The following is a 24,210-nucleotide window of genomic DNA, read 5'->3' as shown; positions in this document are numbered from 1 at the left end:
TCCAGAACTTTCCAGGGCCAGTAGCCCTTTTCCAGGACTTTCCAGTCCTGGAAAATGCCACAATAATATTCCAGGACTTTCCAGGTTTTCCAAGAGCCGTACGAACCCTGGTTGCAGAATTAATGGGGCATGCCCCTAACTCGTACCCAGTTGTCTTCATACAGGAGATACAGCACAGGGAGAGATGAGTACCAAGAAAGGAAGCGCAAGGTGAGATGGGCAGGTCAGCCCCTGCTCCTCCAACTCGCGTGCTGCCATGTGCTATATTGAAAACGACTGGGGACGAGTCAGGGACATGCCCACAAAATGTTGCTTTTTGTGAATTGAGACCTACATGTTATCAAAAACTATTACACCAGAAATACTAGCAATGCCACAAAGTAGAAATTGCAATGAATTATTAGGTACCTTTTCAGAGTGTTTGCCTTTTTCTTTTTCAATCGTAACCACAATATTTTTCACTTTTTGTTTTTTTGCTTCTCCATAAAGGGGTGGCTAGCCACTCAATCCAGCCCTTTCTCCCACCCCAACAAGTCTGCTTCTAAACCAGCCAAAATATTTGAAGCAGATGCTAAACTACCAATTGGTATTTTAAAAGACTATGGGATTGGGATTAACATGTTGGCTATATTTCCCAAGAAATAACTTAACTTTTTCCATCTACACTGTAGTTATCAAACAAGGAAAGCGGCAGCATGTCTACAATATCAACTTTAGAACCTACTGTATGTGATTGACCAAAAGAGAGTACTTAATGACCTTGCAACTGACTAACAAAGGGGCATACTGTGTAGTGATCTCCAATTTTAAGAGCTACTGCAAGTATTCAGGAATAGACTTGCATCAGTTCTGCTTTTATTTCCAAATTTTGTTACAATTTGTTTATTTTAGTCAAAACATCTCGGTATAGATGATATACAACTAAACTTGGTCATACTGAATTCAGTTGCAATAGGCCACTTTCAATATATTAAAATTCAGCTTGATAGCGAGGCCTAGAGGACACAAACAAAAGAAGTGATTTAACGACAGAAACGATTTATTGACAGTTTACTTCTACAGTTGCACTGGCTTGATTTCATTATGAGAAGAGGTATAACATGAGGGCTACCAATGAAACCATGAGCTATGCTTTCATTGCTAATTCACTGTATCCATTGGAGATAATCTTCCAATTACTAACAAAATATCATTGGGAACTAAATATTACAAGTGAAATGAATGGTGAATGTAACAAGGTGATTTTAAAGCCATTACAGTGGATTTCTGATATCAATGCAATTGATTATAGCAATTTTTGAGGAGCAAGACAATTTAAATAGAACATTTCACGATGAAAAATTTACTTATAATGGCATCTGTGGTTTCACCATCATCAGGCTAAGGCTCTTTCGGTTATATCTTGTAATTTTGCCTCCAAAATATGGTGTTTTTTGCTGTTTTAGTGCTAATAGCACTTGCCTGGCAATTCAGTTAAAAGAAACATCCTTGCAACTCAGTGCCATAACAAGGTAAGGTCATCAGTGTGCTCAAGTTTTCAAAGCTATTTTGATTTATATAATTCACGTGTTCATGCATAGCTAGAAGAAATGTCAACATAATGTCAACGGTTGTAAGTGTATGGGTTGAAATAAAACTTTGAATTTCAGATTAGAAATGGCAATCATGCATTCGAAGCCAAAACACCATCTGGGATGTTGGTTTTGAAACGTGATATTAATTCGTTTTTAGTCGCAGGAACTTACTTTACCGTGGATGTTATCAAGTAATTGTCACTTTCAAACAAAGCCTTACTTACTTTCTTAATCTACTGTGGTTGATTAGCCCTCAGCTGCTATGTCTGTTATGGAAATAGTCATAACCGCTAGGTTTTGCTTACGTGTTCTCCGGTTAGATATATCCACGAGGTTTTCCTCGGTTAGGTCAGTTCAAGTGCAGATTTCACTGCGTCAACTTCTACTCGGCATTGGGCCATAGTTTCTCTCTACACTGTTACTCGTCTATTCTATCAAGTCAAGTTCAGTGCGTGTGCAAACCAAATTCGAATCGGCATACGGTTTACGTCATTCGACTTACGGCTAAGCTTACGGCACGAGGTTTAATTCTACCTTCGTCTTGGCACGTGATTCGTTTCAATTGAGTTTGTATGGAATATTGATCTCTGTCAATTAAACTGTGTTTACATCGTAGTCAGAAGTTCTTGTCGAGTTCGTTTTAACACTACGCACTGCTCTACGCATGTGATTACTTGGAGTTTTGGCCCGCTATATTCTGTCTTTGTAATTCACATGGGATGAGTACTGCCTTGCTAAGTTCTAGAACCGTAAATCTTGAGGAGCTTTCCACCAAATTAAACAACTGAAATCCATTTTGGTTTGCAACGTTTCCAAACATGCAAATGCCCGCAAAAAGGGAATTAATTCCACCTTAAGCACAAACAGATTTCCTTTGTCTACGTACAAAACAAGATATATTCCTCTTTTCGGGATTCTCCATTTTCTCTGGGGGCCGTAAACTTTTTTTATATTCAACACCGGCCCAGAACCTAGCTTTAAAACCGAAACATTGTCCTCCACAATGTTCATTTTCTCTGTCGTCACATTCTCTAAACATACAACATCCTTACTCTGTAACGGCGTCTCCTTCACGATTTCACACTCATCCTGGCTAGCTAACACTTGACGAACAAACTACTACCATCTTACGTGAAGCACAGCAGATTTATCATATGATTTACCTTTCCCTTTCTCGGAAAATAAATCAAAAAAGGTGTCACTGTAGGGTTTTACGAGTCCACGAAAGGCACGAAACAACACACTCGATTCAAGCATTTACAACTTTACCAGCCAAGTTGGACTGAAAGTAATCAGAGAAAAGCTCCCTGATCCATTCTGCAGACCCTGTCGACAATATCACATTCCGACAGCGCTTTCCCGAGAGGGTTCATGGCTTGAATTGTTGTACTTAAGTGGTCTTGAAGACAGTCTCTCTGCAAAAAGCCGGCATTATGTAAACAAACATACCTCAATCCGCTAATTCCATATTTGGGCAAAAAAATTCCGTGGTTCTGATTGGTCGGTTAAAAAAACCCAGCATAGTTCTGAACATATAAAGAGAATTTAGACGCTTCGAGGTGATATGCTTCTGCCTTAATATAATGTATATATAAAATAACAGATGACGAACTGACCAAATGTAGATTTGACTTGGCATTTTATTACTATTTAGTTTCGTACTACACAACTTGTGTGCAGTACTCATCAGATAAAATTTGCCAAATGGGAATTTACATCATTACACTGATTTGAAATACACAAGTGACCACTGGAAATGTGATAGCTACAATAAGCGAATGCTTTTACAAAACAAAGGAAAGTTGGAAATTACGAATAAACTCTGTTATTATTGAAATACAAGAGAAGGTTTAAAATGTAAAATTTAACATTTTTCAGGAGGAATTTGTTTGCATGTCTACATGAAGTTATCTAATCAGTTCATGCTGTTTGTTCAGAGAGGCTAACTCAGGTTTACAAATAATAAAGTACTTCTCCCAGAGGCGTAGGTTACATCGATTTGAAGCGGGCTTATATGGGGCAGCCTCCTAGTGACTTTGACAATAAATCAAAGTTCAAAGTCACTTGAAAGATTTTAAAGCAAGCTGCCCCATATAACCCCACTTCAAATCAATTTAACCTATGTCTCTGGGAGAAGTACCTTGTAAACCTGAGTTAGCCTCTCTGAATAAATGAAATGAACTGATAACTTCATGTAGACACGCAAACAAATTCTTCCTGAAAAATGCTAAATTTTAACTTGTAAGCTTCTGTTGTTACACAACAGTAACAGCATTTATCTATGATTTCCAACTCTCCTTTTCTTTTTTGTAAAAGCATTCACTTATTGTAGCTATCATATTTCCAACGGTTGCATGTGTATTTCAAATCAGTGTAATGATGTAAATTCTCATTCGGCAATTTTATCTGATGAGTGCTACACACAAGTTGTGTACTACGAAACTAAATAGTAATAAAATGTCAAGTCAGATCTACAGTTGCTCAGTTCGTCATCTGTTATAATCACGCTCTAGTTTACATACTGAGCACTCTGAAAACAGATCTGCAAATCACGTTGTTTCTATATGAAATATACAGAGACTGACTAGTGAAATGCCAAAATTTGCTTGCCAATATAATTTTTCAAAAGCTCTTACAAAAATAAATCTTAAAAAGTCTCCATGGTCCTCTAAATAGTCATAAATACATACATGTATCTTGTAAGCCAGGGTTCTTCCTCACAGGTTTTTCTTTTTTTTGTTCAAGTAAAGATGCCAGGGATTATACATACATGTAAGGCATTACCAATTTTACTTCATCCTATGATTAAAATACAATACGCATAAAAGGTTAGTTAAGTTTATGTGTAAATCCACACTGGAAAACCTCAAATCAAGCTTGCAGTGCTAAGGAAAATATCATAATAAATCAATCAGTAAATTTTACACAGTAGTTTGATTTAATGGTTTAATTCACCATCATTCCCATTGCCGTCCCTTTTGAAATCAAGGTTACATTAACTTCCAGTGTATAGCTTCTGCTTGATAAAGAAGCATTTACAACCAGAGGCAATTCCATACGTCTTAAGCAAACTTTACAACTGAACTTTACCCTGGAAACTTAAGCTTAACTTACTCGTACGTACAAGACAACCCGGAAAGACAACAACGGCTTACGTTATACCTGTTGTTGTTGACTCGTACCTCCGTATGTATCGATGTTTTCACCAGCTGTATGCCACCAAAAACTGCTTGAAATCGTGCACAGAGAAGAAGTGAAGGTAAACTGAATTTTGTCCGCCAAAGTAGAGTTTTTAATGACCAAGAGATCGATGCAACGTTCAACATTTCACACCTTTCAAAAAGGACGCCAAAAAATGGCGCGAGAACCGAGAGAACCTGGTGTCTAATGTGGAAAACCGCTGATCGGTGCTTGTTGAAGGTCGGACACTCAGGATGCTGATGTAGGTCGTTTCTCTCATTTCGTTACAAGTCGTTTCGAAACACATTTAAAGTCAATTTCGTTTCAAAAGTAACCTCGAGGAAAAAATCTAATTAAAGTGTTTTCGTCGTCGTAATACGTTTTGTGATTTCTTGTTCAAACGTAATGCAATGTTGATATGATGGCAGGGAGTCGACTGAGGAAGCTATTGGGCCGTTATTTAGGATGTTCTTTGCCCTGCGGGCTCCGGAGTTAAACTCATCCCACAGAGAAAAGATATTTGTCTGAAGGTCTCACGACTTTCTCCGCTGAAAACACCAAAACTTCTCCGAAACGAACTTGATTCCTCTTACTAACCAAGCTTTGCGCAGCTTTATGCGTCTCTAGTCAGTTTAACTTTGCAGAACTTTACGTATCCCGTAGTGTCCAATTTGTGATTTCGTGCTGTGCAGCACTTAACCACTTCAGACGGAACGGGTCATACAAAGAGAAATCGCTTTGTAGTGATTATCCCGAAAACGTCGGTCAAAACCGAATGAGGGGAATTCGAAGTTACAATAAAGTGTGTAAATTTCTTGACACAAGCAAAACACATGCGCTGCGACGACAACATGAACCCAAAAAGTACAATTGTTCTGGTCAACGAACGAATACACGGTCGTGCTCCTGTCGTATGCCCATATTCGATAAGAATTTTCCATGTCCACGTCACGGTTGTACATGCCATAGAATTCTATAGCTTTGGCGTCAAGATCACGTATTCGAAGATAAACGTATACACGCGCAGATCGCACATACTTTGAATTCATAGTCTAAATTTTGCTTCCAGGAGAATGCTATGCACCCGAACTGTTACCTTCTTTTATAAAATTCTTTTTACAAAGGGTTCGCCATCATACTCTAGGAGTACGACAGATGTGTGGTATACTCTAACGAGAATCCACGAACGATTATGAACGAAGCGTATTCTACCATATTCGACACGAATGTTCCAGGTGTACGTCACGTGTTGTGTGCGGCTTGAATACTCTAGGATTCTACTGCGTCACAATCACATATTCGAGTCTAGAATACTCTAGAATATAATATTTTGGCTTTCACGCAGTGGTGACGTGTTGTGTGCGTCGTGAATACTCCAGGATTCTATGGCGCCACAATAACATATTTAAGACTCGAATACGTTTATTATCGTCAAAGCGGAGAGAGAGAATTTCGTTTTTCTGCCCCTTGCGATGAACGCTTGAAGAAACAACAGCCGAGAAAAAAAAATGGTCTTGCAATTTTCTGAGAGCGAGCTTAGCGCCTCTGAGCAAGGTCTGATCGTGACAAAACTAAGTGAAACGAATTCTCTTGTATACGAAATTTTCCATAAAACGAATTTATATAATTCAGTTTAGAAATTTTACTAACAACCCGACTGGAAGAAATATTGGTGGGTAAATTTCGTTGAAGGCACTCTTCATGATTACGCATGTGCTGATGCTTTCGGACTTACAGCGGTAACCACAATGATGTAACACTACTAGTCGGTCTAAACAAATAGATTTTGCGACATTTAACCCGTACAAGCATAAGATCGGCCAGAGGCTTCCTAGGAGGGTTCCACGGTTTGCATCAAATACGCGGCAGTGTTAAATGGGTTTGGCGTCCCGGTGCAAGTCCTCCAATGCAACCGATCTTAGGACATTCCGCTCTCAAGCTTTGCGAAATTGGTTAGTTGCGCCACCACATAGGTCGGTGAGATGTAAAGTATGTTCCGTTGCTTTTTTTTTTTTTTTTTAGCACTTTATTTAAACAAGGGTTTCACATTCAGTGGCCGGGCTGGTATTCGAAAAGAGCCCTGCTATAGGTAGATTGTAAATACTAGAATATAAAATAGTAGTCGGAAGTGTAAACACCTGTAGGAAATAGAACTGTGCATAACGTGAGTCAAAAGAGCTATACTGAAGATTGGTATGAATTTTAAGTCTTATGCCTCCACGCAAGATTCTGAACAGAATACACTCGATGGCATTAACAGAACGATGTAAGTTAAGTATAGATCTTCGCGATTTGTTGACTTGAACATCCTGAGACGAACAACGAAACACACGTCCAAAAAGTTTAGTTTTCGCGTAAAGAGAAATAAGCTCCGTGAATTAATTTGGCCGATTAAACTAAAACCGCATGCCGTTAAGTATCAGAGTCCTGGCTTACCTTGATACGCCGCACATGACATACCAAAGCCATGATTTTCCCTGACACGCCGCAACGGACGTATCACGATCGGAACATGGCACTCTCCGACACGTCACGTTTCTTGGCACGTCACGTTCTGATCTCGGACACGCCAAGTGTCGAGGAATTTCACGGCCACGTAAATCCCACGTAATTACTCATTTCACGCAGCTTATTGATATCTTTGCGCAATGCGTAAAGGAGCGTACAGATACGTTATGGATATCTTTACGCAATGCATAAGAAGCGTTAAGCTGCGTTGTTGATATATTTACAGAATGCTTAAGATGCGTTAATGATACCTGTACGAAATCCGCAAAGTAGCGAAAAGACGCGCTAATAATAGTTGCTTTTATAGCTGTTTATCTGACTTGAGGCTTCCTTTACAAGTAAGTTCTTCCGTAAGAAGCACTCATCACCACAGGGTATATTTTTCAAGTCAGCTCTGTTTTCAGCAACCGGAACCTTCATTTCCTTCATTTATGATGCAATAGAACAATCAACTTGAATTTACTTTGCCAACTCGTATAATGTTCCCTTACACTAGGTATAAGGAAATCTCCACAAGACAGTATACATTAGTATAAGGATACAGACGTATACTGATCATTATACAGACCTTATACATATACTTCAGTATACATCATTATACTTCTCCGTACACATTATGTATACGGGTTCATTATACCCCCTTATACATGCCATTTCATGCAGTGAAACCTGACAACATCGAAAATAAAAGCAATGACGACCACAACGTGGAGCTTGATGAATCATAGGAAGAATTTCTAAATTCAGAGCTTTTGCCTGAACAAAACCACACAATATCATAAACAACAAGCAAAACACTCCACAAGTGTCAAACCCTAGAAATTACACGTGAATAGCATCGGAAACCACGCTGACCTATGACCTCTAACAGCTCTACTCTGGTGAAATGTCCTCCTAAAAACAGGATTATTGCTTAGCGAAATATTCAAAGATCCCCCTATCGTACCATACAAAAGGGGCAGATCCTTAAAGATATACTAGTTCGAGCAAAACTCTCAAAGCGGCTATTACACGTGGATAGGAGTTGTGTAGGCCTGCCAGCCCATTGTTATCACCCTTGATCTTCCGATAACAGGCATTGTAGGCCAACTGCGAATCGTTGTTAGAAGCAATCACTGTTATACCAACGTTCTTCAGAGATTCGCTTAAAAAAAACTCCGAATATTTCTTTCGCTGGCGGTTTAAATATATTTACAGAATTTTTTGCCACGCGGTTGCCATATGTCACCCTTCATTCACCTGGCAAACTCTCCAAACATTGTTACAATTATTAACCGCGCGACCATGGGCCGAGCGCGGTTCATGGTTTACCCGTGGTTTTTTTTTTCGTTTTGTATGCGACCAGAGCCAAGCTTTCACTCAGCCAAATTTTGAGTCACGCAACCTGTGATGTTTACTCGCCAAAAGCTGTTGAAACATTAATAAATCTCATCTCCGATACTGACTTTCGCGGGAAAAAAATTAAAAACCCAGCGTTCGTCAAAAATTATATTTTTTCAGCAGAAATTTCGCTCGGAACATATACATATTTATATTCGTTTGAATCATCGATGAAATGACCTTTTTCGGATATTTTTTCCTTCGGGGTCAACAAAAACCTCCGATTACAAAATCACGCCGAACCCACACGTTGCAAAAAAAAACTCTTCAAAACCCTGACTTCGAAGCGATATAACAATTCAGCGTTAATAGCTACCACACATCGGCAGGCGGTAAATCTATTCGTTAACAATCCAGTTTTATCGTGTTAAAATTTCAGCGAAATCGAACAAAACCAGAATTAATTAGAATTTTTTTGTGACCTCACTCCCCAGACTTGACCTAACAAAGGAAGCCACGGTCGCCCATACCAACCGAAAAACACGAACATAACAAAGCCGAACGTTTCGGCCAAAAATCTCCATAATTATCGCCTGAGAGCTTAAACTTGAATGGAAACATCTTTTTCGAACTTTTTTCAACTGATTTAGACGAAAGACTGGCCTCGGCGGGCTACAAGAAAGACCAAGAGAAAAACAGAACAAGACAGGAGAACAAGCCGATAATATTTCATCGCACGGCTTTCGGCACGAAAACGAAAATACAGCTTACTTCTGGATAAATTCAGCCTTAGAAGCCAGCAACCAGCCCCAAATTACTTTCTGTATCCTTACAAATGTCCTGATTTCCATCTCCGAAAGATTTTGCCCCAATTTTGAGCAAATAAACATTTCGTCGACGGTGACCGCCATTACATTGGCTTGCATACTAAATTAGCTAACTTGACAAAATTCTCCCGTGGGGGCGATATGACGAAAAGAGCTGAAAGATTGCCTATAATTGGCTAATGATGAGATCATCCCACTGTTCAAATTTGGTTAGAATCGAAAGTAACGCCAATTTCCTGTCACGTTTTCAATCTGTGGTCACTGGAGTGACCAAAATCGATACATCGGTCGGGATAGAGTTTTATTATTAAATTATATGACTTGTGTGACTACTTTACTAGCCCTTTACTCGTGGAAAACACCAATTAGATTTAATCATGACTTTTAAGAAAGAAAGCTGTTGTTAATAGTGTTATCATCGTGTCATTTATATCGTTCATGCCCATACATATCCCGAAGAAAGTTCTACAAAGATTAAGACCATTAGGTCATCGGAGATTTGTCAATGGCTACCACTGATGGTGCAATAATACAGTTTGTGTTGATCAAGTGATGTGATGTCTACAGTAAGAAAAGAATCATCAATGACTACTTTGGAATGTGCACTCCGTTCCGACGGTAGTGCTAAGCAAACAGTTAAATTTTAAAAGCGCGGTTATAAGATCTAACAGATATTCTTGTTTTCTTTTTTGGACCGGCCTCTTTTCGCTTTTTCCATCCTCCAAAGATCTTCAAATTATTTCATTTTCTCGCGCAAAAAATAAAAACAAGAAATACGAGAAACCGTTGGCGCCTACAGACTTTGCCACGAAAAAAGCGGCGTGATTCTGAATGGATCCTTTTGACAGCCAGACATTCCACAGTTGAGTGAGTTTTGCATATTTAATAAGGGAGCGGAGTGAAGGAAACAATAGCGTCTTTCCAGGCGTCCCATAATCTCACGCGCAACGCGCGCTCGTTCTTTCCCTTTTCCCTCCCCTTCGGACGCCTACCCTCACGCGCTTCGCGCGCTCGTTCTTTCCCCTTTCCTTCCCCTTCGGGCGCCTGCCACGCAGGCTACAAACATACAGACTCACAAAACAACGAACAGTATCGTAGACAAACTACCAGACTCACAAACAAGCAAAACCCACCGTGTTTAAATAAAAGATGTTGTTGTTGTTGCAAACAGACTCACAAACAAACAACTAGACTCACAAACAGACTTACAATAAAAGACTCAAACAAACATACAGACTTATAAATAAACAAACAAACAAACAAACTCACAAACAAGGAAAATTAAAAATAGAGTCACAAACAAACAAACTGATTCACAAATAAACAGTCTCAAAAAGAAACAAACAGACTCGCAACCAAACAAACAGACTTACAGCAAACAGAGTCACAAACAAACAAAACAAGTCACAAAAACAAAACGCCAGATTCAACAATCATTATGACGTCGCTTCGTACAAAAGGATATGCATATGCATATGAGTTCGGCATTGACCCCTCGAGTGATTTCCGCTACACGCACGGGGAAAACCACGGTCTGGGAAGCGTTTACGTCTATGTGAGCGACGCCGGCGCGTCGAAAACTGACTACGTATACCCGGGATGGAGCAAATTCAGCGATGAAGGCGGCAAAGCTGTTCAAGGAGACTTGATTTATTACATCGAGCCGCGGGCCGCTTCTGAGACCCAATCGGACTGGTTCGCGCCAAACACAGCATCAGGTTTGACGCAGACGGGCTTGGCGCGAATCAACCAGTCAATCGAGGCTTTCGTTTACTGCGTTCTGGGCGCGCAAGTCAACGTCCGCAGCAGCATTCTCGGTTCTGGTGGCCGAGCAAGAGAAGCCCAAAGCGAGTTCCTGGTGCTGATGGAAGACGCGATCAGACAGCCCGACCTGGCACAGAACGTGCAAAGGTACCAGCTCGCGGTGGATCAAGCGAAGGTCAGGCTCAATCTTGCTGTTGCCCCCATGGCCTGGCTCATGCCTACGCAAATGATAATTAACACCGCAAGCACGATCGGTTACAACAACAAGCTGAAACAGGCGGTCTCCGGGATGAAACTGGGGGGTGAACAACGAGGTAAACCCTGACACAAAAAAAGCTGGGCTCAAACTCATGGCAGGCGGCCCGTCAAAGATTAATCCACCCAACAGCCACCCGTCCAACCCGATACACAAAGCCGCAACAGCCGAATCGAAAAAACCTGCTTCAACAGAAACTCAACAAGCGCAGCCAACGGCAGAAAAAATAGAGCCAGAGGCCCCTGATAAAACACCGCAACACGAAATTAACAAAACAGCTGTCATTGTCGGTGTAGTTGGATTATCGGCGTTGCTGTTCATGGCTTGGCGGTAAGTTAACGCTGCTTCTTAAAATATTTTTCGAACAAAAAGGCCACCGCGGCAAGAATGAGCAGCCAGGTGTGCTCGGCCAGAAATCCGACGACTTGGCCGGCGGCTTTGAACAGGAAGCTCACGATCGAGTCAATCAGCCCGGGCAGCAGAGAACCGAGTTTCGCGGCAATATCTTTGAGGCCATTTCCCAAAGCTTTGCCGGTGGCTTTCAAACCTCTGGTGAGGACCCCGATGACAGCGCCGATTGTGGTACCGGCGGCGAGAAGAATAGCGGTCAATGTCACGCCATATTTTTTGAAGATCTCTTTGACCCTTTCCAAGAGAGGCCACCCCCTTTCCCTTTCCGCAATCTGAGTTTGCAAACGAGCGATCTCCTCGTTTTTTCTGCCACTCTGGCTTCTGCGGCTTCTTTTTCAGAGGGCGAGGAATTCTAATCTTGGATGATGGCCTGGTCTTCCTCGTTTTGGCGCTGCAGCTCGCTTTCCTGCTCTTTCAGGTCGTCCAACTGTTTTGTTTGGTTGAGCCTTTCTTCCATGGTGTTTGTTTCACTTTCTTTTGCTGCGAGGCTGGCTCTGAGTCTGTCAACCTTGGCTTGTTTTTTCCCTCTGTTTTTTGCCTGTTTTGTAAGCGAGTCCAAAGCTTTTTTCTTGTTTTCAAGATCGGTTTGATAGTTCTTTTTCAGTTGTTTCAGCCTACGCAGCTCCGCTTCACTTTCAATATTCGAACCTTGTTCATCCTGATTGGCCTCAATCTGAGCGTCGGTTTGCTCGATTTTTCGTCTCAGAGCTTCAACTTCTGTTTTTTTCTTCTTCTCTTTGCGAAGAGAGTGTTTCCGCCCGTTGTAGTTGCTTTTCAGCTTTTATCAGTCTTTGGCGCTGTTCTCTGATTGTATCTCGGTCTTCATCTATAATTTCTTTACGGCTCGGTCCAAGTTGATCGCTGAAGTTTTCTAAAAAACTTTTCATGAAGCCTGACCCATCATCTTTTAGAATCTTGTACTCAATCGGTTTTCTGACCCCCCCTATAGCAACAATTTTCCCCTCATTTTTTCCAGTACCTCTTCTTGTTGGGATTTTTTCAAAGTTTGTTTTCGGGAATTTGTCTTTTATCGTATCTACAGCTTTTTTGAGTTTTTGCCGCAAATAGCTTTCTTTTTGAAGATCATTGATTGAAGGTGTTCTTCCAAGCAAAGGGGTTTCTTCCTGATAAGAAGGAAGGCCGGACTGCTCGTGAAGCATAGTACTCATTTCCGTTTGTTCGCCCCCGTGGTAGGGGTAGCCAGGTTGGTAGGGAGTGAACGCCGCGCCTGGCTGAAAAGGATGGGTTGTGTCAACCTCTTGTTCTCCATCACCATCATCGTCGTGGTTAATCCGGTTGTTAAGGCCCGTGTCTTCGTAACCAAATTCGCCGCCTTTCGACATAGCGATATATTGCAAGCCTATTATTTTCAAATTAGAAATAATCGCCGGGATATTTATACAATGTCAGTTGTTCCAGAGAACCTTCGCGCAATGTACAGCAAAAAAAACATTACACGGCATGCAGGCCGAGCGCGCGGTCAAGCGGATCACCTTTTCCCGCACTGAAGCCAACCCCGGCGATACTCTGTACGTTTACGTGCCCAAGCTGAACGTGAACGAGGTTCTGGTGCCGGGCTCGCTAGCGCTTGTCTTTAACATCGACCTTTCTGGAGGGCACGCCAACAACTTCCTTGTCCAGAACGTCACGCGAGCGCTCGTTGATAGGCTGCACGTAAAGTTTGGAGGCACAACCCTGCAAGACACGGTCGGCTACGGCATCTACAAAATCTTTGATGACATTTTCCTTTCGCAGGAAAAGCGAGACAACATGATCCTCGAAGGGATTCAGAGCGAGGATCTATGCAAGATCCGCTCAGGCGCGGGAGACAAGAAAACCTCGGGCGTCGCCGCTGAAAACAAGCTGAATGAGGTGTACGGAAGCAAGTACCGGATCAGGCTGGAGCATCAGATCCTAACTGATCACGGCGTTTTCTACCCCCAGGGCCTTTACAACGACCTCACGTTCGAAGTAACCCTTGCTGAAGCTGCACATGTGGTCAATGGCTCCGACACAACCCAGCTGAAATACAAGCTGACCAACATCCAGCTCGAGTACGAAATGATCCGCAGCAAGACTCTGGCAGACGAGGCGTACAGCGTTTACTCCAACGGAAAAGAGTTCGCCTATGACCACGTGATGCGTTCCCAAGTGGTGACCTTCAAAAAAGACACCGACACGAGGAAGAACATCAAAATCAACGCCCAAAAGAGGTCACTAAAAGCCTTCCAGCTACTGTTCATAGAGCCATATGCTGATGGCGCCAGAGATTCAGAAAAATACGTCTTCCCGGATCTGACGAAAGTCAGCGTCACGGTCAACGGCTCGCCCAACATGATTTACAACAACGGCGTCGAAGGCAAGGACATGTGGGAAGAGGCCCAACGCTTCTTTGAGAAGGAAAAAATAAAACCGAGCACATGGATGCGACAAAGTTTTACACCGGAGATAATTTCGGGCTTCTGATTGATATGCGCTCCATGGCGGACCAAGAAATTCATGGAAGTGGCAAGCGCATTGTGAACAGTGCAGACGGCGTCCAGCTGGAAATCGAGAGGAAAGCCGAAGGTTCGGGCAACGTGAACTGCCACGTATTCGTCATCTCCGACATCCAGTTCAACCTTATGGACAGACAGCTGGAATCTGTACAGGATTGAATATAGCATTGACCCGAGCAAGATACCCTTCAACGCTCTCATCGTTGGGCCGACCAATTCAGGCAAATCGAGGTTCGTGGTGGACCAGCTCTACGGCCCTTTCCGGGGCAAGTTCGATTACATCGTGCTCATCTGCCCTACGTTCACGCACAACAAGACCTACCACCGGCTTGGCATAAACGATCCAAGAATGGATGTGTTAGTCTGCGAACAGCACGCCGTGGAAAAGTGGTTGAAGCTCGTGAGATGGCTTTCCGAGGGCACCAAAATGCTCATAATCCTCGACGACTGCGCGGCCTCCAAAGATGTGAAAGGGCGCACAGGCGAGCTGGTGAATCTCGCCTTTTCCGCCCGGCATATGGGCATCAGCGTTTGGGTGCTGACCCAGAAGTTGACCGGCATAACATCTTCCTTCCGGGAGAACGTGGCGGCGATCGTCCTCTTTTACACCCCCTCGGCCATGACAACGAAAGCCATCTTCGATGATTACGCCGGCGAGCTCTCCCCGGATGAGTACAAAGGTCTGGTTTCAAAGCTGAAAGAGCGAAAGTTCTCGTATATTGTGTTCGCGCTTCGCCACCCGTACGGGGTAAAGTTATTTGAATAAAAAAATGAAAGTTGTATATAGCCTTGCACAATGGTTGGAGAAGACGCCGCGTTAGCAGACGTTATGCACCTTCTTCAAACCGAGCCCAAGCCGAGTGGTCCAGCAGGTGGCCTTGTTTCAACCGCCCCCGGACCTGACATTCCCACTCTTCGCGAGCAGCTGGCTGTGCTCGTGTCCACAGGCAAAGCCAAAGAGGCCATCGGAGTGCAGCTAACCCACGAGCAGGTGAAGCGCCTGAGCGACAAAGTGGTCGAGAAATTCACCAAACGCTACGAGACGTACGTGGGCTCAAATACAACAGACAGCCTGATCGACAGCTTCATTTTTCTTGCAACCAAGGTGGTAGGAATGGCCGTAAAAATCAAAGACGTCGAAGCTTACCAGAAAGAGCTCAGAAACGACTACATCTTGAACAAAGAGCTCTCCAATCTGGCCGGCAACCTTTCTTTGAAGTGCGGATGGTTTCTTGCCGCGGCCAAGCGGCGCTGATCACCACGAAACATATTGATTTTAGTCCACAGTTGCCGGAGCAGAGCCATCCTTCTCGTGATGAGCACGGCTATCCGCTTGAGGGCGTTGATGAAGTACCCAGATCAGCAACTGCAGAATAACTAGCCAGCATTCGTTAACAACTGCTGAGGGATTGCCGAAAAATTGTTAACAATTAAACTTTTTTCATTTTCTTATAATAATAATAACGGTTCTCTTAGAATGTCAACCGAACAATCCGAGAGTGCACCTGCCGTCACGGCGCAGGTCGAGACCAAGGCAGCGCCTGCCGCCGATACCACACAGCAAGCGACAACTCCGACTGCAACCACGCAGCGCGTAAAAAACCCCAAGCGTGTGGCTGCTGGGAAAATGGTTGCTGAAAGAACGCGGCTGGCACGGGAAGAACAGAAGAAAGCGGCTTAGGCTTATCACGCGGAAAAGGAAGCGAAAGCCGCCCCAGAGGCCCCTGAGCCAGCCCCGACTACAGGAGGTGAAAGCCCAAAGAGCGAAAGCCCAAAGAGCGGCGGCCTCAGCGCTAACCAATGGATCGCTATTGGCGGCATAGGCGTTTCCCTACTCGGGATCTATTACAAACGTGAAGAGCTCAAGGCAATGGCCAAGCCCGCGTTCGACAAAATTAAAACGCCGAAGCCCGCGCCTGAGCCCGCGAGTGTCGAGCCAGAACCTGCTCGCGCGGCACAGCGAAAAGGATTAAGAAAAATGCTCTGAACATTTGCGTGTAAAGTATATCAACATGTTCACAGTTTATGCTCCCAAGTTTGTCGTCTGTTTCTTAACCTTTTTTACTATCTCGAGTGTGTTGTACGACTTAAACAAAACGGTCATTCTCGCGACCGCCGATCTTTTGAATAGAGCATTTGACGGCGAGGTTGCAGAAGAAGAAGAAGAAGAAGAGGCGTTGTGTGCCAAGTGCGCAGAAAAGGACGCGGGGAAGACAGATTAATTTTGTTTTAAACTTTCGTTCTTTACTTATATCAAGCACATCATGTCCGACAACAATCTTGTCAAGACTGCCATTGACGCCGGAACTCTCACGGGATTAGCCGCGGGCATCGGCTGGGTCGTAAAAAAGGTTGTGAAAGAGAATTTCACTTTCGATCCCAGCAGCAGCTTTATGAATTACGTGAAGTTCACCGTCGTCGTGGCGGGCAGCATTGCGCTCAAAAAGTACCTCGAGGACCAGAAAATCCTCCCCGCCAGCGTTTAGAAAAAAAACATCATTATAGCGCAATGCCGCGTTCTTATTTGCCCATCAAAGCCTTCACAACGGCTGCGCTGTTGTTTTTTGGATACAGTATGCTCTATTATGCCTGTGAAGTCATTGATTTTGTTTGGGCGGTTAAGATCACCACCCATCAAGACTCTGAGTGTCAAGACTCCGATTCTGAGGATCTTGATACTGAGGAATTTCCATTACCGGAGAAATGCCCTTCACCTCCTCCCTACGAACCCCCTCCGCCGCCATACGAGAACAATTAAAAATAGATTTACAAGATATACAATGGCGAGCATCGCGATCATGATTGGCGGGGCTGTGTTGAACGCCACGGCTTTTATCGGTGGCAATTATCTGGCGAGGGCGCTCGGCGGGGGCGGGAAAGCCGCGCTTGAAGAAAAGAAGTGCCACGACAAAGCTCTCGAAGATTATCAAGCGGCTTACGCCAAATACGCGCGAGACCGGACACAACTTCTCGACTGGATCGCGACCAACGCGCAAACAAAGGAGCAGGCCAAGCAGAACTTCACCAACACGGACTACGCCTTCAAACTCTACAACCAGGCGCATCCCGACGAACAGATGGTAACCCCCAAGGAGCCCAAGTTCTCAGATTTCTATCAGCCAAGCGAGCAGCAGAAAAAAGGTGACCTCGCGTTCGTGGGCGCCGGGGCGCTCGCTCTGGGCTACGCGGCTTTCCGGTTCCTTTAAACTTTTTTACGCCTTACTTATATGGACGCCAAACTCGCAAAGAGCCCCGGGGGCTATTGGAAAGGAATTGCCGCGATCAAAAAAATAGCCGAGGCCGCCAAGGTACCTGAAGAAACAGCAAAAAAGTGGCTGATCAGGCAAGCGCTCTGGCAGATATTCCTCCCCGCGCCCAAGCGAATTCCTCGGCCGAAATTCGACGTTCCCACGCCCAACAAGGTCCATCAAGCGGACCTTCTTTTTCTGCCGCACGACAAGCTCCCTCGCGGCCGCAAAGTTTTCAAATACGCGCTGACCGTTGTCGACGTGGCCAGCCGCTACAAAGAGGCCGAATCCCTGACTTCGAAAAATTCTGATGAGGTCGCCCAGGCCTTTCAGAAGATTTACAAGCGCTCGCCTCTCGAATGGCCTGAAATGCTGCAGGTTGACCCCGGGCGCGAATTCATGGGCGCTGTCACAAAAGAGATGGACAAGCACAAAACATATAGTCGGCGCGGGCGGGTTGACGTTCACCGCGACCAGGCCATTGTCGAACGTTTCAACCGCACCCTGGCGGAGCGCTTGTTCGGCCACCAGTACGCCGTGGAAATGCTTCTCCCTGAGGGCAAGCGGTCCACCGCCTGGGTGAAAAGACTTCCTGAAGTTGTTTCGGCCTTGAACAACCAGTTCACAAGCCTTATCGGCAAGAAACCCGCCGTTGCCATCAAAGAAAAATCTGTTTATGCGAGGCCGTCGACGCGTTATTCAAGGCCTGTCGGAAAACGCGAAAAAATACTCCCCCCTCTTGTCCAAGTTCGTTATCTCTACCAGCCTGGCGAGCTTGAAGGGGGCGTGAAAAGAGCCACGGACCCAATCTGGTGTTTGAAAGTTTTCGGCATTGAAAGATCTTTTTCCAAACCGGATCAACCCGTTCTCTACTATCTGCGCGACGGACCCAAGCGCGGCTTTGTTCGTGAAGAGCTGCTGGTTTTCCCTCCAAAAACACAATTACCCCCAGAGCAACTTTGAAACTTCGGCTTCCAACCCTCTAAGTTCGTCATCCGTTAATGTTGACAATATATCCATACAGTTGTATCCGTAAGCTTTTGTATGGATACCATCGTCACCTATCCATCGTTTTGAATCAAATGGCAAAAGCGAAATTTTGTTAAGATGGATGCCGTAAATCTCGTGTCCCTCGCTTCGAAGAAGATTCATTCCATGCCATTGCTGCTTCGCACCGAAAAGCGTTTCCTTATACTGTTCATGCGTTATTTGTTTCTTGACAACGTTCTTTTTCACATCCTTCGCGTTTTTGATATTTTTTTCGTCCGCCTTCAGGATAGAGTACATTTTCGGTCTCAGACCCACGTACTCTGCGATGGAGGTCCCTGCACATTCGTCTTTCATTTTGCCCAAGACCTTTTTGTTCTTGTTTGAGTGGAGAGGATGCTCCTTCGGGTAGTCGCTCGTGTCGTAAAGGGGCATGTTGTTTTTCATGTCTTCGTAGACGTCTTCTGTTTCGATTATAATCAGAAGGCTGTCGGTGTCCGTGTTTAAGAGCTCGCACTTCGAGCCGTACTTCTTTTTAAGCACGTTGTAAAAGAAGTCGTACATCAGGATCTTGCTGTTGTCGAGGATCGTCATCCCTGTGTAGACCGGTTTGTTGAGAAGCAGCTTGCTTTTCCGCATGTCGATTCCTGCCATGTCGTTTGAAAATAAAACACTTCTTGAGTACAAAGGGCTGGCGATCAATTTCCTTATTTTGTCCGTCTCATTGCTGCGCACTATTCTTATGTCAACGCGGTTGCGCAGGTTTTCCATGGTTTTGCCGAAAACCGAGTTGTTCATGAGCTTGTAAAAGTTCTTTTCGAAGTCGCTCTTCGCTTTCTTCCTGAACTCTGTGTTCATCCGGATGTACGGCTCCATCCAGCGTTCTTGTTCGAACTCCAGCACCCTGTGCACACGTTTAAGTTCCATGCCCTGCTTCAGATAAAACTGCAAGTCCCTGTAATGCACAACGTAGTTCTTCTTGTCATGAAGCGTTAGCAGCAGCTTCTTGCTGTCCGGGGGTTTCAGATCCAGGTCTTTCATCAACCCGTTTTGGTAGTCCGACATCCACTCCTTTTTTACGGCCTTTTCCTCCGGCGCCAGGGGATAGCTGTTGTGCTCCTCGTGACGTTCTTGCGGGTATTTGAGATCGACCTCGAGAATGCACCCCTTCTTCGCGTTTTCTTTCATACTAAGAATCTCCTCCTCTGTGGGTAACTCTCTTTTCCACTTGAAGCCTCTTATCGGGAGAGGCAAACTCATCGCCCATCCGTAAAGATTGTTTGCGTCGAGATAGATGATGTATTTTTTGGGCTTGCTGGGGTCGTATCCCGGTACTTGCGGGTTGTTTGCCTTGGCGTACCTCTTGCTCACCATGGAGATTCCGCCACGCATTCCCCTTTCCACGAAGAGATGCATTTCGTAGTCTGTGAAGAGCTCAAGCTCGACCCCCGTCTTTTTCAGGAGCGCGTCCCAGGAGAGGCCTGGCGACGTGTAATAATGCGCCGGATCCAACCCATACTGCTCAAGGCACAGGTTTCTGAAGTTCTCAAAAACGTCCGCGAGCAGCGCGACGTCCGTTTTCACGTAAAGATCGTGGTAATCGCCCAGCGTTTTGCATTCAAAATACTCCCAGACAGCCTGCGCGTGCGCGTACTCTTCGTCTGTTATGTGCTCGTCATTCAGCTTGCTGTAAAACTTCTCTTTGTCCGGAAGCCTTGTCTCGCTGAATCTTTCCCTTGAGTCCGTGTACTCGTAAGGGTAGATCCCTTTTTGTAAAGTAGGTCGCTGCCCTTCGAAATCGTTGATGTTATTTTCAACGACTCCGGTGTCGCTCTTACAAGTGAATCAAGGCTTCCTTGCAAAAAGTTCAAGCTGTCGATGAAACGAAGATTACCGACCGAAAATGTCATGTATTTCTCCATGTTGTTGGCGACGCATTTCACCTCTTTCTCCAGTTTCGACATCGCTTGCATCAAGTGGTGCGCGTCGTAGCCCCTCAGGTTGTGGAATACGACTGGTATTGGGTCCGTCTTTGGGTTTATTCGCAACTTCTTGTTACATTCGTCGTGCGCGGCTCCGCGGAACCTGCCAGTTATGTGACAATGGTCCTTTACCGCGTCTTTGAAGTTTTTCTGAAGTAAAGGTTTTTCACAGTATTTACAGTTTTCCTGTGATTTTGCTTCCAACTGGTCTTTTTCGTCTTTCTGTCTTTTCAGCCTTTGAACGCCCCATTTCTCCTTCTTTTTCTGTGCCATGTACAAACATTTTTTGTGTCCTTGACCCCAATAACTCAATTTTTCGCTTTCACCTTCTTCAACCTTCCATACAGGCAAAGAATCCATGAATTCGTCTTTTATCAGAGCTTTGTTGCAAATGTGGCAATCAGTTGCTTTTTTGAAATTTTCCCAGTCCTTCCACGTCATAACAATCGGCTTTGGTGTGGCCAAAATCTCTCTTATTTTCTCCTCTTCCTGCAGAACGTCACTTAAGAACACCCCCACCGCGTTTTCGCCCCTGTAAGTGTTCGAACCAACCACTTCACCATCGCTTCTCACAACAAGGTAAGAGTAACCGCATGCCTCGTGCCTTTCGGTCTTCTCTGTGCAGCTTGTTTGCATTCTCTCACGCTCACAGCTCTGAATCTTTCTTACAAGAACTTCGAAGTCCGCGTAAAAATGAAAGGCATCTTCATCTGTTTTTTGAAGTTTTGGAAGGAAAGTATGTTTTCCCCCTCTTCCGGCATCACGATCCTTGTCGGCCTGCCGTTCACACCGTTGCAATATTTTTTGTGACTCACGAGCAAGTCTGCTCTTGAGAAACCGGTTAAGCACAGCATGCAAAAGTGCTTTGCGTCTCTGTGCTTGGTCTGATCGAAAAGCAAAGCGCTTTCTCTTTTTACGTAACAGTAGTGCTGGATTTCCTCTGACTCGATTAACATCAAGTTTATCCGCGGCACATTCGCTTGTTTTTTGCTTATCTGGTGCACGATCACACAATCGTTTTCCCAGCCAAATACGTTAATTGCGAGTTTCGGGTTTTGTGCCTCGAGCTTTTCTATCTGTTTTACCGGTGTGGGGAAATCAATGCCTACGTAGTTGATACCGTCATTGACCGGATATTTGCTTGGTCTTTGCGGGTCTTTCCCGTTTTTCGGAGGGAATAAAGCGGCTCTGAGTGCCCACTTCAAACATTCGTTGTCCCTGTTGTTCACGTTGATTATTGCCTTCTTTTTCGCCAGTTTGGTAGGAAGAGGCAAATAGGTCCCTCCGAGAAGTGGCTGATAGCGCGCAACATTCACGTACGCGATCTGTATCCTTTCAACCGCCCATCCTGATCCCATCTCGGACCAGTGTTCTATTTCTCCTTTTGCCTTTTCAATGAATTCATCGAATTTTTGTTTTATCAGGTCCTCATCATTCCTTTTGAAAACGTGCAGTTCATCGTCTTTGAAATAATGCTCCATGAATTGCGTTTCACCGTTTCTTTCTATTGAGAACTTTACTTGTAACCCGAAACTTACTTTAACGCTGTTTAACCTTTGGGTTTCTTGTCCAACCAAATCGGTGATCTTTTCTTTGTTTTCTCTTGCGAACTTCAAAAGATCTTTATTGTTTGGATTTCTTTCGGATACAGCCATTCTCCACACACGGAGCCATTCTTGGAAATTGTTTTGGGTTATTTGGAACCCGTCATATCGGGAAGGTTTGTTTTTTCCTCCCTCGGTATTGGGCCGTAGAACATTTGCAGAACATCGGACGAATATCTTGCGGCAGCCATGTCGGCGTATACACAGTGCATGCACTTCTTCAATAGGAAAATTTTTCTGGCGCACTTTTGTTTAAACTAGTGAAGGGCACATCCGCGCATATTGATTACGGACGTTGCAGCTTCGCTGGACCCACTATTTCGCCAAATTTTACTGCTGTTCTGTTGCGTTACACGCACATACAATTCTGGCGCAGCGCTCACGCAACACTTTGTCACACACACATTTCTGGCGCAGCACTCACGCAACACTTTGTCCTTGTCGCACACACACACATATATAGTGGGGGTTCTGGTCGCAAGCGAATGAACACAGTGTAAGCGTAACGCAACTCCGAATCTTCAGATGAGGAGTTGCGTTACGCTTACACTGTGTGCGTGAGCGCTGCGCCAGAACCCCCACTATATATGTGTGTGCTTGCAGCTTTTAAATTTTAAATCACCGCATTTAGATTAATCTGTTCAGTCTAAATAGACGGCTTTTTTTGGTTTTGTTTTCCCTAAGCCAAGTGCCAATCAACAAAGTTTCATTTATAGAAGTATTAGTATTATCGAGTCCAGTAAGATATCCCAATGAAACTTATATTAACAAACCGAAATCCTGTCACAAATATTTATTTCTTAGAGTTTCTCGTCAACTTCTACTGTTTTCTTCGTCAGTTGTTGTTTTTTTCTTTTTAACAGTCTATTTGACGAATTTGAGCCACAACCAATTAGGAAATGTTATGAGAGTCACGCCAGTGGAATAGGCGCCATCTTGATTTTGGATGACTCGGCCCCAAGCCTCAACGCGGTTTAGTCGCGTCAAAAAATCGGCTAGTGTGCGGCAAGCTGATGGCCCGATAAATTTTAACCCGAATTGACCCCGACAAAAAATACTGCAGTTCTACGACAAAATAGCGGCTAGTGTGCGGCTGCCTTTACTATCGGAAGTTCGATTCAAAACCCGCGATTTACCTTGTAAGCTTATTTTAAAATACTTCAAGTAAGAAATTCGAATTGCCTTTTCTTTTTAGTCTTGTTGTCGTTCACACTACGCTTCTTTTGTAGCCCATACAGTTCGACCAGTGTGAAATTTCTTCACAGATGGTATCCAGGTCAACCTACATGTACGATCGAGTAAATATACTCTGAAATATTTTAGTGATGGATGGACAAATTAAGTCCAAGAGACTGTATAGATATACTTTGTGCGAGAGAGATACTGTCCAATTGTGTCAAACATAAGCCGAACGCATGGTGCCTGGAGATGTATAGCTTGTTTTCGCTTGTAGAAATGAGAGATTTAAACACATTGAAATCAAAACTTGAAATAATTATGGAGATGAGAATGCTTGATACTTGTCAACATAAGTATGTTCTGTAATCATTGCAAAAAATCTATTGGAAGAGACATATCTGCACGCCTTTCGAATATTACTGACTTGCTAGTGAGATTAGCACAAACAATTACCAAGATATCTAGAAATAACATACCGTGATTTTTGTTTCCAAGAAAGAAAATTATTGTTATTTTCCTTGCATACACTACAATATTTAGTACCCTTATTATCGTATTGCACCAAGCTGGGTTTCTCCTTATAGTTGACTGAAGGTGCACTACTTCAGGCTGGAGGTATTATAAGACTTAACATGACACTGAGGGATTTCAAACATTAATTCAGATTATTTATCCAAGAAATAAGATCTAGTGGGCCAAATTAGGTTTGTGTAAGGGATTTCAAGCTACAAGCTACATGCATGTATATAAAAGGGAAACCTTTTCTGTCAAAAACATGAGGTCAACTAGATAGGGTTTTGACCTTGGTGCAAAGCCTCCTTGTAGAAAACTTTGTTACTTCCCTACCCCCTTCCCATGGATATAGCTATGTA

At 44.0% G+C, this 24,210-nt stretch overlaps 2 protein-coding genes and 4 pseudogenes across 6 annotated transcripts in view; 3 read left to right on the top strand and 3 right to left on the bottom strand.

Annotated features, from left to right (window-relative positions):
• LOC110041515 (uncharacterized) overlaps window positions 1-24,210 on the top strand; it is a 98,891-nt gene that overhangs the window by 13,477 nt on the left and 61,204 nt on the right. The window lies entirely within an intron of this gene.
• On the bottom strand, window positions 2,147-3,079 carry LOC149096362 (uncharacterized; annotated as a pseudogene).
• Window positions 12,043-13,183, bottom strand: LOC149096361 (uncharacterized; annotated as a pseudogene).
• On the top strand, window positions 13,290-15,114 carry LOC149096360 (uncharacterized; annotated as a pseudogene).
• LOC149096359 (uncharacterized) lies at window positions 17,566-20,259 on the top strand. Its single transcript, XM_089280849.1, has one exon. It carries the CDS (start codon window positions 17,566-17,568, stop codon window positions 18,547-18,549), a length of 984 nt encoding a protein of 327 aa, XP_089136975.1. The 3' UTR covers window positions 18,550-20,259.
• Window positions 20,251-22,397, bottom strand: LOC149096358 (uncharacterized; annotated as a pseudogene).

The sequence above is a fragment of the Orbicella faveolata genome, unplaced genomic scaffold (genome assembly GCF_042242905.1).
Source record: "Orbicella faveolata isolate gen_17 unplaced genomic scaffold, um_ofav_v1 contig_48, whole genome shotgun sequence".
Lineage (NCBI taxonomy): Eukaryota > Metazoa > Cnidaria > Anthozoa > Scleractinia > Merulinidae > Orbicella > Orbicella faveolata.
Note: the sequence above shows the minus strand (reverse complement) of the source record. Positions and strands in the feature narration are given on the sequence as shown.